The sequence below is a fragment of the Dinoponera quadriceps genome, unplaced genomic scaffold, assembly GCF_001313825.1.
Source record: "Dinoponera quadriceps isolate SergipeBrazil2010 unplaced genomic scaffold, ASM131382v1 scaffold717, whole genome shotgun sequence".
Lineage (NCBI taxonomy): Eukaryota > Metazoa > Arthropoda > Insecta > Hymenoptera > Formicidae > Dinoponera > Dinoponera quadriceps.
The window spans coordinates 414,173-431,817 of NW_014555639.1; the positions used below are offsets into that span (position 1 = coordinate 414,173).

The window sequence follows — 17,645 nt, forward strand, 5'->3', positions numbered from 1 at the left end:
GAGCGTCTCCCTCGGAGAAGTGTCATCGTCTATAAACATGATACTACGAAAAGCACATCTTTCGCTCAATGAACACACCACGACTTTTTACTATAGCTTTAAAGGTCCCGGAGAAACCGGTTTTCTACCATTTTCTGCGGGGTTCTTCACGTTTCTTTCCACGAATTAATGAAAAAGTCGGAATGAAAAACGTTTTCATCGATTCCTCCGCGAATGTTGTCGGCTTCTTTCCGAGGAAAATTTACAAAACAGTTCTTTAACTATACTTTTTACACGAGAAGTTCCTCTCGAACGACCTGTCGCAGCATCGTGTGCAAATTGCCCAGAGAAGTTCCGGAAAAAAATAAGTAGCTCTGACGGATGAAAACTAGTCCCTACAAGTAAAAAGTAGCTGTTCGTATAATGCAATTGAAATTTCGTTAATTCAGCTGATTCCTTGTCCTTGTGTATAGCATTCAGCCTCCACAGCTGGAAAGCAGGTAAGGTCTGGTAGCTAAATTTCAATCGTATCAGACGGACAGCTGATTACTTTTACTCCGTGACGGGGACGGGAGGAGAGAGAAGTGCGCGTACATTGACATCGGCAAACAGTTGCGATATTATTTTATTGTTTGTACAAATAATATTCTATTAACAAAGATGCATATTACAAAGCATACGCAGGATCTCATCGAGGACGTAGCCTCACGCTGGGTGAGGCTAACGACTATTTTCGTACACATCGTGTCAGACTAGATGTACTGCGTGGGTTCCGCTACGAGAGTCGCGTTCGCGCGCGGCAGCTCGCGCTCGCGGGAGGTCGTGACTGAGATGTGTCCTATAATGTATCGTTATTATCGGCCACCGGAGTTTATGTCCCCCGAGTTACTCCGGCCGATATGCGTTGCGACTAGCCTCTCAGTTTTGATTCGGTTCTGCCTGTTCGATCTATTCGCACACGCGCGAGCGGGCGATAACACACCCTATGTACATCGCGGAAGGACGTCGGACACCCCGAACGTTCGCTCTCTACTTTGTCGATAAATTAGAAATAAATATCCTCGCGCGATATGTCGGCCGCGAACGAGGCCGACGCGAAGCAACGAGGAAGACGAGGCGCTCGACGACCCGTTCCCCGCGTCGCCCGTGGCTCATTGAGAAGGAAGAAGAGGAGAAAGGGTCAAGAGCAAGGTGCGCCGATGACCCTGATCGCTAATGGTGGTATCCGGAGTACGCTTGGCCGTGCGCGTATGCGTGAGAATCGTCCCAACCGCCGCCGCCGCCGCCGCCGGACCATCCGCCGGAGACGACGGGAGCGGACCAGCCGCCGCCGCCGCCGCCGGACCATCCGCCTCCGATGGGCAATGTCCAGCCGTTGGAGTATGCGGTGACGTCGTGGCCGCCCTTGCCGCCCCATAGCGACTTCATGCCGACGAAGGCGGATATGGCGAGCGAGAGGAGCGACGCGAAGATCGCCTTCTTCGCCAGGATGCCGGCGATGAAGTACGTGAGAGTAGCCAAGATGCCCATCTTCACTTTCGCGGCGATCAACAGCGGCAAGATGTTGCCCATTTTCTTCTTCTTGCCGCGACCTGCAACGGGAAAGATGATAGGAGAGATGATGATGATCAGTCACGTGGATGAGCCTCGTCGTGATCTTAGCGCTCGGTGCGCACACAGAAAGAAAAAGTGAATGATTCAAGTGAAAGTAAATCATTACTCCGATACTCCTTGGCAAATTTTCGGGTCGAATAATATCTACTTGGAGTGAGGAAAAGATTTTCCGAGTAAATTGTCTGAGTAAAATATTTACTTGATCCGAGTAGAATTGATTTAAAATGCATCAACGGTAGTGAAGTAATGATTTTATTTGAATTTAGCACTTTTCTTCCGCGCAGAAATTATTCTAATAAATGAGAACTTTATCCCGATGGATGACTAAACGCATTCTCTTCGTTGAAGAGAACGGAATTTCTGGTTATAAGAATCGAATTCGGCTGATGAGAAGTTTTGTTTCCTTGAACCAAAACTGTGAATCAGGTAGATCCAACTAAACTTACTTACTTTTTTTTCCGTGCATCGTGGACGAATCGACATTATCGCGATCTTACCATGTTGTAATTCTAAGATAGTTTTACAATGAAACGGTTGTGTTTACTTAAAATAGACGAATCAAACGCGCGTTTTGGTGGAAGGAAACAGAATCTTTGATTATAAGAAGCGAATTTGACTCTGCCTTCTTCCACTAAAACTGCGCGGCGGTCCGTTTCAAGTAAACTCGACCGAATTGCTTTTTCTATATAGATAGCCTACACAGTAAAAAATGTTGTGTTAAATTTAACATATTTCACACACTCCATACGTTCGACTCAAATTTTTGTGTTTATCTAACACAAGGTGAATATATTAAAAAATAATACAAATATTATGTCAAAAATTAATACAAAATTAATATATTAATGTTTGACACTGAAGTATGAAATGTGTTATTTTAACACTTATACATGTTTTGAATATCGACACAACATAAAATGTTGAGATAGCATAAATAAATTACGTTAAATTAATATACGTGTTTGATAGAAATTTAACACAAAATTTTAACAAGGACTGATATAAATTAGACTGATATAAATGATAGAAATTTAACACAAAATTTTAACAAGGACTGAGAACACAAATACGAAATGTTTTTTACTGTGTATAGATTGATAAAAATCTAATCTTTGGCGATACTGACGCTTATTAATTTCTCTCTTGAACCTTTAATTCTACAGATTTCATTGTCATGTTATCTGGAATAATCTATTTTGACGCTGAAATAGCGGAAAGGGGAATTTAAGACATCAAAATAGGAGTGAATTATATTATTAGAATTGTTGTCGTTCGGAATCGGCGTTATTATAGGTCCTATATGCTTATGCATAATCTACATGCGCACCACAAGTATATGAGAAAGAAAGATAGGTCCAAGTCCTACAAAGGGCTGCAGCGCCAAAGGAAGAAGAAGACAAAAATATGGACCTGGATGACTATTTCTTCGGAGGGCCGCTTTAGGTGCCACTTATTAGAGTTGAAACTGAGCCTATTTCGCTATCTTAGCTCCTGCTGTGTTGCAGAATTAAAGGTTCAACAATAGAATCAGAATTTCGACTCCGGGTCGCTGAATTACCTTCGACCACTTCATCCACAGCCTGGCGAATCTCTGTAGGCATGGACTCGCTAAAGGCGCGAGCCGACTCATTCATCTTCTCGAAGGCGGATGCGAGATTAATCTGTGCAAAAAGTTCGAAATTTCAATTCAACCCGGTTGCGTTTCCGGATGTGGCTGTGTGTAAACGCGAAGAAAAGAAAAGGAGACTTAAATTGTCGTTGGACGATTCTCCAATCATTCTCGTAGATAATTAATCTCACTCGTAGATATTGATTCGATAATTACCATAGACAATTAGCAAATTCGAAGGTAATAATTTGCTCGATAATTATCGTAGATAATTATCCGATTTATAGATATTAAATCGTTGGATAATTGCCGCGGATAACCAGGGATGATTATTCGATAATTATCTACGATAATTAGGGATGCTTATCTAGATGCGAGAAACTCTCGATTTACCCTGAGACTGCGACCGGTGAGGAAGTGTGTGGCCTCGTCGCCGAGGAAGTTCTCGAGGGCGTTCTGTCGTTCCACGACGCCGGCGGCGACGTCCATCTCCTGATCGTGCGCGAGCTCCTTGCCGGACCTGGAGCTCCTGCCGTCATCCTTGCTCTTCACCAGGCTGACCCCGCTGACGAGTTCCAGCTGGTCCCTGCCGAAGAACTCCTTCGCGCTCCTGTACAAGCTCTTCTGCACACAGGATATGCTGTCCTGCTTGAGGCATTCGTCGATGGTCTGGCCGGCGGCGAGGACGAACGCGCTCGTCAAGATCACTGCGACGGTCAACGTCTTCTTCATGATGACTTCGCGTCGGATTTCACGTGAGAGATACGAGGGAGCAGATCAGATCGCGCGCGTGCTTGCAGAGCCGCAAAGAGTCAAGCACGACTTGGTGCCGCGGGATTAGCGTGTCGCGTGCGTAGTGAGAAATTTCGTATGGTCCATCGGGCCATCTCTTTAGCTTATATTTGGCGGACCCCTCCTCGACCGTCTCCACCGCCGACGCCCCACCGCCACCTTTTTTTCCGCCGGTTTGCCACGCGTGAATACATGAGCGAGTCGTTCGTTTAAAGCGACGTATGAATGTGTTCGCCCAATAGACCGTCGGCTCATACGTACATACCTGCGACAAGGAGGCATCGACCACGCCGCCTATCGCGACGCGACCTGCGACCTGCCTACGACTGTGTAAATAGGGGCGTACACGGCGAGCTGTGGGGACGACGCCTCAAGCGGTAGGAAAAAAAAAAGCTTTCTTCAAACAGCGCGCTCCTCCCGAGCGCGCCGCACCGACTGGGCTCCACCGGTGCACCGCGTGCGAGAAGAGAGCGATCTTGAATCGGGCCCGTCTCTCTCGAGGCGAACGTAACCGCACAACTGATGAGACGGTGGAGATTGACGCAATTGTACACGCCGAGATAGTAAAAGGTTTGTTGCGGAAGGTATCGAAAGGTGGAAAGTATCGTATGTTACAGAGAAAGAAACTCGGCTCCGAACGGGGCCCAGATGAACACTAGGCGGCGAGAAATGGAAGCTCGAATAGAAAAAAAATTAATATCAATCCAAGAGTTCATTCGCGCGTGTATAAGCGAGAGTATATAATCTCATAGGAAGATAAACATTGCTCAGATGTGAAATTCTATATAGTTCCACGAAAAATATCATATTCTTGTCATTCAAGAATAATTTTCATGAATTAAGAGAAAAATATTAGATAGAATATCTTCAAACTGTTAAGACTCGTAGTTCAAAGATATCGTCCTTTCAATGTAATATTCTTCCTCTCATTTCATGAAAACTATTCTTGAATAAGAAAAATATGATATTTGAATGTGGTATCGGATTTCGTAAAAAGTGAAGCATATCGTATATGTTACACGGAGAAAAAAAGTTCGATTTCTACGACCGAATGGGGACCAGATGAAGACTCCGTGACAAAAAGTGAAAACTCATGCGGGAAAAAAAAATTAGTATTAATTCAAGACATGTATTCTCATATATAAGCAAGAATACATAATCTCATATGAAAATAAAACTTGGTCGCACTTAGAAGAAATTTTCGAGTGTCCCAGACCAATAGAGATAAACCTCATAAGGGCGTAGAACGGAATGATATGAATAAAATTCGTGACATGACAACAGATTGACGTAAAAAAACATTCCTTCACCATTTTACAAATAACACACGCAAAATTCGAGTTATTCATTATCGAAAATGGCTATGTATATAAGTTTTTAATTAATAACTAAAAAGTTTGCGTGTTATTTGCAAAATGATACAGGACTTTTTGTTCAGAATGACCTAATCTACAAGTATATGTTGTATCTAGCATTGTATCATCGATATATTGAACTTTGAATCTCGAACCTTGAACTTTTCAATATATTGATATCTATTGCTAGATACAACAACCGTTTATTTGTAGACTATTTGTAGGCCATGTTTATCTGGAACATCCTATATGTGATAATATAAGTCTTGAATGGATATTAATTTTTTTATTGCGATACTAATCTCTTTGCAGTGATGAGGAATAATATCTTTGTTACTGCGACTGGGAATATTCAGTTGCATTAAAACAGATTAAGACTGAACTGAGAATAATTGGGACTGAGTAGAAATCGCCTACAAGAATGTTTCTGTTCCTACAACCGACTTTTCGTCTGTGCGTGTTAATCCCCAGGCAACGGAAAATTTCGTTATAGCGACGAAATCGTTTCTTCCGTGTACGTATAGGACGTTCCTTAGAACTTTGGACAATATTATATTTCTCAAATTTTACCGGATATAATCGGTTGAACTTCAATAATAGTAAAATAATTTAAGTTTTAATTACGCGCGTGTTATGACAGAAATAACCTTTTCAGACGAGAAATACGATCAGTTTTTTTTATTTTGGGGAGTTCATTGCACGTTGCAATATTTATTAAACTTTAATAACGAGACAGTGATAAATTAGTGAAAACCTTAATAAACATTAATAAATGATCATAAGCAAATCATCACAAAGTATTATAAACATTAACGAATGATTAATAAATAAATAAATCGTCAAATAAACGTTAAGAAACATTAATAAATGAGACACTTGAATGTCCATTTCCTCTTCATTTCAACGGCGATGTGAGCGCGATAGTTGCATCGACATGTGTGCGAGCATATAATTCATATCACACACATGTATTCCGTGTGAAGGAATGCTAAACTCTCTGTTAGGATTAATATTTCCATTCATCGAGGTTTCTCGCCTGTCCCAATTACCTTGCATACTTACGTATGCAAAAACGAGAATACCGAATGGGACCTAAATTTCGAGAATGTGTTAAATCTTGTGTAAACAAACCTTCGGTAAGGCTCTCCCAAAACGGCGATCCCAGATACCTGAGTATGAATGCTAACCGGCTCCGGCACGTGGCCGGTGCGGCATCGCCTATTAACTCGTTGTCGCCTATCCGTCTTCAATGGAGGGACGCAATTGCAATAAGAAACGATCGATCAACGAATACGCTCGCTCGTTGACGCGAAAGCTACGGCTCTACGAGTGGAAAGCGCGCACGCCTGAATTAACATCCACAGGAACCAGTCGCGGCGAAGCTCGCGTGACGATAACGCATTCGTTATATGCATAGTTTCTACAAACGAGCCGCGTTTAATTAACCCGGTGCTCACAATTCTTCGTTTATTGCGCGCGTGTGAGGAAGGGAAGGGAAAAGGGGGAAGGGAAAGAAACGACAGGAGAGGAGCCGACGGAACGGCCGTGAAAACGGCGCGACCTCCGTCTGCGTCCGATTACGTGCCGTCTTTTATTACTGAAAACCTCATTCGTGCGATTACGCGTTGCACGGGACTCGCGCTAAAAAATTAACCTGGCCGGATCTACCTGACAATGGACAACCGAAAGTCTGTATGCTGGTATAAATAAATATTATATCAGTTATATCAGTATCTACCGAATATTTTTAGTTTGTTGACATTTCCCCGGAATTTGTGCGCACTGCAAAGTGAACCTTGTTGGATTTATCGAACAATGGGCAGCCGAACGCGCTTTGGTTGAAAGGAGCCAAATTTCTGATTGTAAGAACCAAATTCGGCTCGTGAGAACAAGAAATTTCGTCTCCTTCAACCAAACATAGCATACGTATTTCTAAATAATTAACTTATCATTTCACACCTTAATCTTGGTATTATCCGACGCATAAAAGCTATTATTTTACATTTAACAATATATATACGAAAAAAATTGTTAAATCTTCCACCGCACTTTCGTGAAACGGAATATTCGTACACGGGCGAAACGCTTATTTTAACGCTAGCGCTTTCAAGTGAACCAAACGGAATCTAATGTTTCTAATGAGTAATATAATTACTGAGTTTCAAGCAATGGCACAAATTTAGCACAAATGCGAGTTCCATATTACAACCCCGATATATAATATAAATAATAAAAACTAAATATTTGCACACTGAGAAAACATTTCTTTCAAATGACGAGAAAACACGCATGTCCTCGAAGCCGCAACTTTTCCTGAAGAAGCAATTGTTCATTCTTTTTAAGTGACAGATTTTAGAGATTAAATATAAATATGTCATTAACGGAATGAATGTCTTTTATCCTTAAGATATTTTTTCTCTCGGTGTATCACCGCGTGTACAGAAAACAGTAAGCGACCGGACTTAAACAAATTGGCCAATCACAGTCGAGAATTTCAACATGACAGTCTCGCGTTCTCACCAATTCTCCAATGTAATTGGCCAATTTGCCTATCGCTTAAGTTTTACCGCTTACGTTTTTCTACCGTGCCATCGCGCACGCTTAAGTGGCTCAACTGGCTACTTGGCAGCCGATGACGACGATGATCGTGGCCGTGATGCAGTTCAAAAGGAAAATCTGCGAAACGATCGTACTCTCTCTCCTGGCAGACGGCGCTCGTCCTTTTGGCGTCGCGCACGCGCGCGCGCGACCGTATGTCTACGGCCACGCGGATCTTACAGGCCGCACGATCGACATGAATGAAAGAAAACTGGCGTAGATCAGGTTCAAACATCCCGGATCCGACCTTCATCGCGCCGGCGTGCGTCGCGCGACACCACTTTCTACTCTGACCCTGCGACTCTCACGGACCAACGATAACGTTTCTCTCTATTTACCTCTCTCTCTCTCTCTCTCCTTCTCTCTGTCTTCTCGTTTTCGTTTCGCTCCTCTTGACCTCGCGATTCGCACAAAGCGGACGCGCATCGATGACCAACGCAATATCCGGCGAGAGAAGCTTCGTATGCGATGAGCATGGGAGGACGACGTGGATCCGAATTTCGAGAAAGTGAAACCGCCGCCGGATTGAAAGCGCGTGGCAGAAATTTTCCGCCCCGTCTTCGGGGATTTCGAAGACACGAGAAACGCGGAAATGAAGATTAACGGAACGAAGAGTCGTTGTAGCTCGTGCGCAAGACCCACTTGGTAACCGCGGGTATGATCGCGACCTTGAAATTTAAAATTTCCTGTCGGAATCAATCATTGATTTATCATTATAAAGTCACCATAAATAAAAATTAATCATTACTTGATCGAAGTCAGAAGGAAATGATTTAATTTGAAAGTAACGAGAGGAAAATATCCGCACGAAAAGACAGAAAAGTTTCTGCAGCTGAATAAGGACCAAGTGGAAACTCAGCGACAAGAAGTGAAAACTCGACGACATGAAGTAATGATATCTCTGTTACCACGACTGAGAACATTCGTCCGAACGTTCAGCTGTATTAAAACTCGGTTGAGTCAACTGTATAGAAACCTCTCACGTGAATCTTATTGTTCTTAGAACAAAGTAATGCGTAGATTCAGCAAAATAACCCAGCAAATGACATTTAGCGCTCTTAACAAATTGTCTCGCTGAGTTCTCGTTCGTCTCTTCAGACATGGTCCAAGCGAGCTTTCGAAGTCCGTCGACGACAGGCAAAAATTGTCCGATAATGAGTGTTAAAATGAACACCGCCGCAAAATGGCAACTCTCTGAAACTTATCAACTCGCTTTACAGTGCGAAAAAGAGACCGAGGGACGAAACGTCTCGTACTTTTCTAACACGCGAGATACGATTGCTTTTCGATCGCGAACTTATCAAATAGTCTCGCGACGTCGACTCTGTCGCGTCGTTCACAGCCGTTACTTTCTTTCGTCGCTCGCGCATTCGAAGAAAATGACATTGTGCGCGATGAAGAAAGGGAGAGACGAAAGAAGTCGCACGCCCGTCTCTTCGTCGATCCGCCTGCGTAATTATTACGAAGTAACGAAGGGGCGCGCTCGATCTCGATCCGTAAGAAGGGATTCAATGACGAGAGGCGAGCTCGGAACGGCGATACTTGATCTTACGTCAGTATATACGCCATTCATCCTTTCTCGGTCATCGGGCAGAGCGCTCAGAATCCTTTCGTCGATCCTTCACTCCCAGTCTCGGAGAAGAGCGAGCCTTAAAAAGTAAAACCAAAGACTCGGTTTCTCCTTTGCGCTTAACGACAACGATCGTTAAGCTACGGGCACGCCCATCGGCGAAATCACTATACTTAACACGAGGCTGCACCGCGGATCCGACGTATCATTCCGCTCGATTCAGTGAAACGTGAATTAAAAACGGATATCCTCATTAAACGGATTACGCCAACTCTCGCTCTTATCACGCGGCCTGTTATTAAGAGCTTTTTGCGGATTCAAATAGCACTAATAGCTGATCAGGGAAAAGGAAGGGGAAGGGGGAGATTTCAATTTGCCTTGTCGTGTTTATTATGCGACAGAGTTTGACGATGAAACGCGCGTCGATAACATATATTTCGTGTGCAAGACAGTAGTAAAAGAACAGCTAGGTCTGTCCCACTTTCCATGGTTACGTCGTTCCATAGTGACATTTTCGAAAAGTCTACGGTGTTATCGGCGACTTTTGAATCCTCTCAGAACCTGAACTATTTTCTACGACGAATTATAAAAGAGCGTAGTCTAAGTCTAGAAGTTCCGAGAAATCGAATTTTCTTTTTGTACACGTTTCGAAAGTTTAAGGTCTCAAAGATAAGTTTCTAGAAGATTTTAGTGAAAATACTGGCGGAATAAATAGGAATTTAAATGGCTCTTTAGATATTCAATCTCAAAAAATATGTAAATAGCCATTAATTATAGTTATAACGCGATATCAAGAATACTAAATAATAATTTCTGAAACATGATATTAAATTGCTAAAATATGTACATAAAAAAATTTACTCGTCAACAACTTTATACATATGTATATAAAGTATTTAATACATACAACCACGTATATAATAGTGAGATATCTTATTCAATTTTTCGTTTCGGTTAAAGGCACTTATGCACATCAGCGACGCACATTTTTGTCAACGCAATTCTTTCGTAATATGAAAAATAATTACTATTTAGCTATAAAAAATGTGTAAATATTTACTAAATATGTAAGAATACATGTGTAAAAACGTAAAGTAATATATACAGTAATTAAAAAAAAAAAATCCTCGAAAACAGGTTATTTTCTCGCGCTTTAAACTAAACTACCCTCTTAAAAATGGTTACAAAGTAAGATCTTCATCGTTTCGCTACAGGTTAACAACAGTTTAGCGACTGTTTAGTAGCTGCTCGGCAACTATTAAGCGACACCAGTGCCAAGTAAAATTGTCGTTGATACCCCCGCCTCGAATTACGGAATCCTCGAAAATAAAAGGCCTCGGGGCGGGGATGTTCGCTGGCTTTCGTAGGTCACGGTATTTTTCCAGGCGATAGGTCAATGGGTTGCGCTCGCAACTCGCCGGTTCCCACGATAACGTGCGCTCGGGCATGTTTCGTGACGGGCGAAGCTTTCCAAAAAGCGTGTCGATTAAGGCCAGGAAGGAAGAAACGTTCCACGGCGAGATGCTCCACGTCGCTCGGTCGATCGTGTCGTTACCCGGCCTAAATCGGTGAGAGCGCTTCTCTCTCCGCGGAGAGTATTCCAGCTTTCGAACTTGTGCGAGCAACTAGTTTAACGTCCGTCGTACGTACGTACGTACGAGGAATTTCTTATGTTAAACTCCGATCGGCTCCGACGACGCGCGTTGCGCTGCCAGCGACCGTCAGGGCACGCCTGCGACCTACTGGAGGAAAAAATCGATCGGGACGCAGCTCGGATTTGAATTTCAAATTCCCCTCGCGAGATTCGTCATGAGCGCGGAATGTAACGGGGCGCTCCTGCCCAGTGTGCTCTCCTCCTGGTACTTTTCCCTCCTGTGCGCTCCTCGCTGTGCTAGAAAACGCGATATCATTCCTCCGGAGCCGCCTGAAATACGCCCTCGAGCGCCCGCTGTTCCTCGCTTCTTCATCGGGAGCTTCTTCAGCGGGAAGGAAAAGAACGCGTGAAGAACGAACACGATCGCTTGCGAGGGTGAATTTACGTGTCTTACGCAAGCTTAGGTCGATGAATCTCATAACTCAACATATCGCTCGAAGATCGACTGCGTATTTAATAATAATTTAAGCGACCGATCGGAGGAACTTCTCTACGAACGCGAAAGTGTTCGGAAGCAGATCCGATCTCGAGTATCGATTAGCAGGCGGGTGGCGGAAGATGAGTCGGGCGTCTCCGATCGTCGATCCGCAATGAGTCATGAGAGTGTCCATTCGTTCCGCGAGGCGATCCGCGCGCGATCGCGCCGCCGTCTGAGTTGCTTTCCGCGCGAGTCTCCGCGTTTTATGATATTCGAAACGTAAAAAAGGAAACACGATCGGTATGTGTGCCAGTAGGTCTCAGCCGAGCTCTTCCTCCCTCCNGACAATTGCAGTGGGAGGAATACAACGCACGGACGAGATGCACTAAGGTAAACAAGGAGAGAGAGAGAGAGAGAGAAAGGAAGATATTTCTTTTAAACTTTGCTCTCTTGCTCGGCCGAAGTTTTCTTTCCATGATATTTATGCTCCACTTTTCTCTCTCTCTCTCTCTCTCTTTTTATCTATCTATCTTGATCTACTTATCTATTTATGGCAGCGGTCTTCACACTTGTAGCGCTGTAAACGTCACTCTATTTTTCTTTGGCACGTGATAAATAATCAAGATAGAATGACGACGCTGTGAGCGTGAATCGAACCGCAGCCCATCTATCTATCTATCTATCTCGTTCCTTCCTTCCCCTCCTCCCGATATTTCTCGCTCCACCGCTCCGCTGAACTTTCGAATTCGCTTCGTTTCCACGGCTAAAAGACACCGTGGACTGGTCTGCGCTGAGAAACCCACTTGTTGGCTCAAACGAAATTCTTGTTTGGGCAAACGAACGGTTTCAGCCCTGAGAATCCAACTTTTACTTCTACGAATCATTTTCATTTCCGTTTCAGAGAGCCCTTTCTGATTCCCACCACCGAAACATTTCTCTTCCCATGTTCAAACGAGGATTTTACTCGAACGAAGAAAACGAGTTCCTCGATGCATCCCGGTGCATCCCGGTGGCTCGTCTTCGAGTCCAAGGGGCGCAGATCGGAAATTAGTCAGCCGGGACGCGAGGAATCGCGAGACGGTCGAGCCGGAATTCGGCTTCTTCTCGCGCGATCTCCTCGGGACGCTCGGGCGTAATGAATCTCGAAGCGAGCGAACGGAAGGAGAACGCGCGGGTAAATAAACGAGCTTAACGAGCTCTCGCCGGCGCGTTATTAATTCGTCTCATGCCGCGATTTGAGGCGCGCTCGCGCCATCGCCGTTAATCCACTTAGGCGACGTCCGCGCGCGCTCGGGCTATTATTAGCCCCGGCGTCGCTCATGACGAGCCGGTCGAATAAACGCGCATCCGACGGAGAAGCAGGTGAATATATGCAGCGCGGCGATAGCGCGCGCAGGTCGAGCTGGCACACTTTCCTCATTGGCTCGATTCGCGCGCGTTACCTCGTTCCGGCGATTTTCCAATGCCGCGAGCGAACGGGGAAACGCGAGCTCCCGGCGTTTCCGCGGAGAGAGACAGGCCGGTTAACCCTGTGCGTCTTATTAATTTCTCACGGCAACGCCGTTACGTCTCCGCTTCGTCCTGCGCGCGCTAAACGCTGCAAATGACTTCCGCTTAGACGCCGCACTCGGCGTGGTGCAATTGAGAGATGATATCGCTCCGTCGTAACTCGGTTAATCGCGCCGACGATCGACGTATCATCGAGGCCACTTCGATTCCGCTGCGACAAGAAATGCGGACGCACGATCTCTCCTTCTCTCTCTCTCTCTCTCTCTCTCTCTCTCTCTCTTTCTCCCTCACGTGTATGTATGCTTCCAAGCACGTATGCTTTATTAACATGCGTTGCACAACAATAAATACATGTGTAAAAAAATAAATACGTAAAAAAAAAAACATAATCGAACAATGTGTACTTTGGTTTCTTCGGTTCCTTCGGCGTTCCTGGATTGTTCGTTCACTGAGAAGGCCCCGGAGCGGCGGCCCAGAGGGGATTGGCTGGGCCGCCGCGCGCGAATTTCGCACGGGCAAACGTTTGTTCGAACGTCACTTTCTTCTGTAGCTGTCAATTAGTTTCTCGGACACTGTCGTCTCGTCGGTATGTATGTATATGTGTCACTGTCACTGATCTTGCGTCGTCGCCGTCGTTACCGTCACTGTCGTCGTCGTCGGTCGTTTTCCAGACGTCTGTTGGCTCTCCTTCCGCGGCGACCGTGCAGCTTCGCGCGGCTAACTCGCGATAACCGAGAGGATACCGAAGCCACGTCGGGGCGGAGTCGAATGAGCGATACGATGATGAAGATGCGATGATGAGAATGCGAGGGAAAATGAAAATCGCGCCGCCGTCAACGTGGCTCGCGTCTCGCTCTGATCATCGCGAGAAAAGCTCCGGTCGCGCGGAGGAGGGGGAGAAGGGAGTCAGGAAGCCCGTGGGATCTCGATCGAATTGTTCGCGGTGGATGCTGACGATTGACGAGAAGGGTATCAGGACGCCCGCAGGTTGGCGTAGAGGTTCGCGTATCCTCGGTAGGGTAACTGTGTGCGGTCCTCGTCGTCGTCCCCGAGCGACCTCTTCTTGCGATGATGATGACCGACCTCCTGCGCGTACACGACGTGGTGGCCGCCGCCGTGGTCCTCGCCGCCGCCCGCCAGCTTCTTCACGGCCACGATCAGCGAGAGCATCAACGCCATGGCCGACACCATCAGCGCCTTCATGGCCAGCAGACCCAGCGCGCCGAAGCCCATCGCCGCCATCATTTTACCTGGTCGCGTCGGGAGAACACGCGGGTTCGTTAACGGGATTTTTTAATTGGACCGGTGCTTTCAGATCGACGTGACGTGACGAGGATTGTTCACGGGGAAGCTTATATATGCGAAATTAAACGGGATAATCACACGGAAGGAAGATGTCGAAGCACTTTTCGGATTGCACGGAGGCAAAAGATTAATTGGATTCACGTGACATGGAGTTAACCGAAGGAAACGGATTATCTGGTCCTGAGAATCGAGTTTAGTTCGTCAAAACTTGGGTTTGTGTGGACTTAGTTCAACAAAACTGAACATTTTGTTTCTTTCAACGAAAACACGTTTGGTTCATTCGTCGTCACGTCAACGAATCTTTTCTTCTGTGCAATACATTTTCTTCTTTTAATGGCAATGTTACTGAAACTGAGACTCGAGTTGTTAAAATAATATTATCAGATAACAGAGTTATTAGATTAATAGAGTTATTATAACAATAGTTATTAAAATAATAATATGACGTATCAGTTTCAATAATACTGCTCTATTGAATCAGGATTCATTCTAAGTAAAAAAACGCTGTTGACACAACAGCATTTTTTTCCTGTAAATATTTGATCCTGCAGAGATTTGATCAATTCACTTTTATTTTGGTCAGATTTGATTTTCATTGATGAAATTTGTGTGTGATCAACTGCAAAATTTTTTGTAATAATAAGATATGTAAAAATTCGATCAACTCCCTTTTATTTTGATCAGATTTGATTCTCATTGGTTAGATTTATGTGTATGTAATCAACATTGCGCGTAACTTTTGTAATATTTCTTGTAAGACATATAGAAACTTGATCAACTCTTTTTAATCAGATTTCATTGTTATTGATTAAATTTATGTGTATGTGATCAACATTGTATAATTTTTTAAATATATATAATGATTTAACTAACTCTCTTTTATTTTGACCAGATGTGATTTTTATGAATGAAATTTGAATGTTTGATCAATATTGCGAAATTTTTGTTATATTAGGATACATATAAAGATTTTTGATCAACTCCTTTTCATCTTGATTTTAGTTAATTAGATTTATATGCTTGACCAACATTGCGTAATTTTTGTAATAATACGAGATTAGTTCGAGCGATTTGGCTGAATGTGCAAACACAGAACATTTATACGAAACGAGACATGACCGCGCAGATACGAAGCAACGCGTGATCATTACTTTCTCGCATTAATCACTCTCTTGTACGACGTCGATTATTTGCGGCCACTTACCCATCATGAGAGCCATTATCAAGATACCGCTGCCGCCTCCTTTCTTGCCGCCGCCACCTCCTTTGCCGCCTCCGAAACCGCCGCCGCCACCGCCCAAGCCGCCGAAATTGTCTCCCCTCGCTGCAAGATACAAACTCTCAGAGATCGCCGACCGAATTCTCGCGATAAGCATCGCGAATTATCACCGACATCCGCGACTTCACACGGAACAAAAATGCTGTTGTGCATGATCGGTCAACGTAATCGGACGAAATGTTCTTGATTCAATAATGACATCGTTGAAACCAACATTTGACTTATTAAGAATCAAAGTATGATGGTTTCGATAATATCGCTATCGGATCGAAAGGATTCGCTCCAATGACGGCGCTGTTGAGCAATTCTGTCGACACCAAATACCATTTTCTACACGAAGAAAATATCGTAGTAAAAATTATCACAACATTTTAGAGCGCTGAACCATGCCGGAATTTGATAGTGAAATTATAACGTGTGATATAATCTTTAATGATACGTGTCACGTGTACACGTCAAAGTTCTAAAGATTGCAACGCACGTAATACTTTTGATAACAATTCCGGTGTAATTCAGCATTACAAACTTTCACGGTAATTTTTACACGATATTTACTCCGTGTACAACCGTCACCGCACAGAAAAAAAATTAAATCAAGAAGATATTCTCGTATGTAAGCAAAAATATCATAATCTTCTTAGAAGATTTTTAGTTTCGATTCGATAAAATTTATATTGAATGCAAATATGCAAATATTACTTGAACTCATTTCAAGACTAAAAATCTTTTAAGAAGATTCTAACATTCTTGCTTATAGTGAGAACATCTCTTCTTGATTTAAGACTAATTTTTCTTCGTGTGTGGCTTTTGATCCCTTCTATCAACTATATTCTCTCGCTCGGGAAACTCCGATCGCTATTCATAATCACATCTCGTATTTAAGGCTGTCTCAGATTCATCTTTCGGTATTTCGTGATCAATGAAGTGAGTCGTGCAGCTTCGATAAACTCGAGACGATCTTAAACACAAAATCTGTTTATGAATACCACCTGTCCACCTTTTCAATATGGCTTTAACGTCCGATAAAGTATATTATCGTTATTATTACATAACATCAAAAAATATATTAAGTCCTATCTATCTGACGACGCGCAACGGATTGATCTCGGGAAAGCGAGTTTCCGGGAGGCGAATTTCGTTCGCGATAGCTAGAAATCTCACATCCTCCGAAAGGCGTTCCGTCAGGAATATCGGACCGAACTCACTTTCCTCCAGCGAAGATGGAGTTTTCTCTCCCGCGACGCGATTACCCACCTTCGGACTCGGAAGGCAGACTCTCCTGCAGCGCGGTCTCGATGTTCGCCGGCAGTAGGGACGGCAGCTTGACTCGCAGCTCTCTACCCTCCATGAACTGCAGGAACGGTCCGAGGGTGCCGAAGCTCTTGAGCACCCTGGCCTTGCGCGTTGATCCGCTGGGCACTTCGACGAGGGTCACCCCGTCGAACAGCTCGATGTCCCGTTCCTTGCCCGTGCTCTCCAGCATCTGCTGCACGATCTTCCGGACGATTCTCACGCCGTGGCAGGAGATCGACATGTTCTTCGCGTCTTCGCACGGCGCCGAGGCGCTCGTCCACGCGTCCTTATCCGCGGCGTCGGCGAGCGAGAGCGCGCAGATCGTCAGCAGGATCAGCCGGACGAGCGGGCGCCGCCGGGCATCGTCCTCTACCCTCGGCATCGTGTCTCTTCGATTACCAGGAACTCTGTATCGCGGCCGGACGTCTGTGGCACCGAGCGCGGACGAGCACCGGGTACCCCGTGTGGTCTTTCTTTCTCTCCCTCTCGACTGACTCGAACGCCGGTCGCAAAATGCGCGCGAGGGTGCGAGTCCGCGCGGTTGCGTAGCTGCGGAACCTACGGCGGAGGTCCGAGTGCTGCAGCGTACGAGCTTGCAATTGCCATTTATATAGATCTACGTGACGGTCGGTGATTGTAGCAGGAAAAAAGCAAGGAGAGCATTGGTACG

General features: G+C 44.7%; 2 protein-coding genes across 2 annotated transcripts; both read right to left on the reverse strand.

Moving 5' to 3' along the window:
* Window positions 1–1,191: 1,191 nt before the first annotated feature.
* Window positions 1,192–3,934, reverse strand: LOC106744952. Its single transcript, XM_014620136.1, has 3 exons — window positions 3,596–3,934; window positions 3,152–3,254; window positions 1,192–1,571 (listed from the first exon to the last, which is right to left on the reverse strand). The coding sequence occupies exons 1-3, from the start codon at window positions 3,932–3,934 to the stop codon at window positions 1,192–1,194; spliced, it is 822 nt and encodes a 273-aa protein (XP_014475622.1).
* Window positions 3,935–14,070: 10,136 nt separating this feature from the next.
* Window positions 14,071–17,357, reverse strand: LOC106744953. Its single transcript, XM_014620137.1, has 3 exons — window positions 16,937–17,357; window positions 15,608–15,727; window positions 14,071–14,348 (listed from the first exon to the last, which is right to left on the reverse strand). The coding sequence occupies exons 1-3, from the start codon at window positions 17,355–17,357 to the stop codon at window positions 14,071–14,073; spliced, it is 819 nt and encodes a 272-aa protein (XP_014475623.1).
* Window positions 17,358–17,645: the final 288 nt, after the last annotated feature.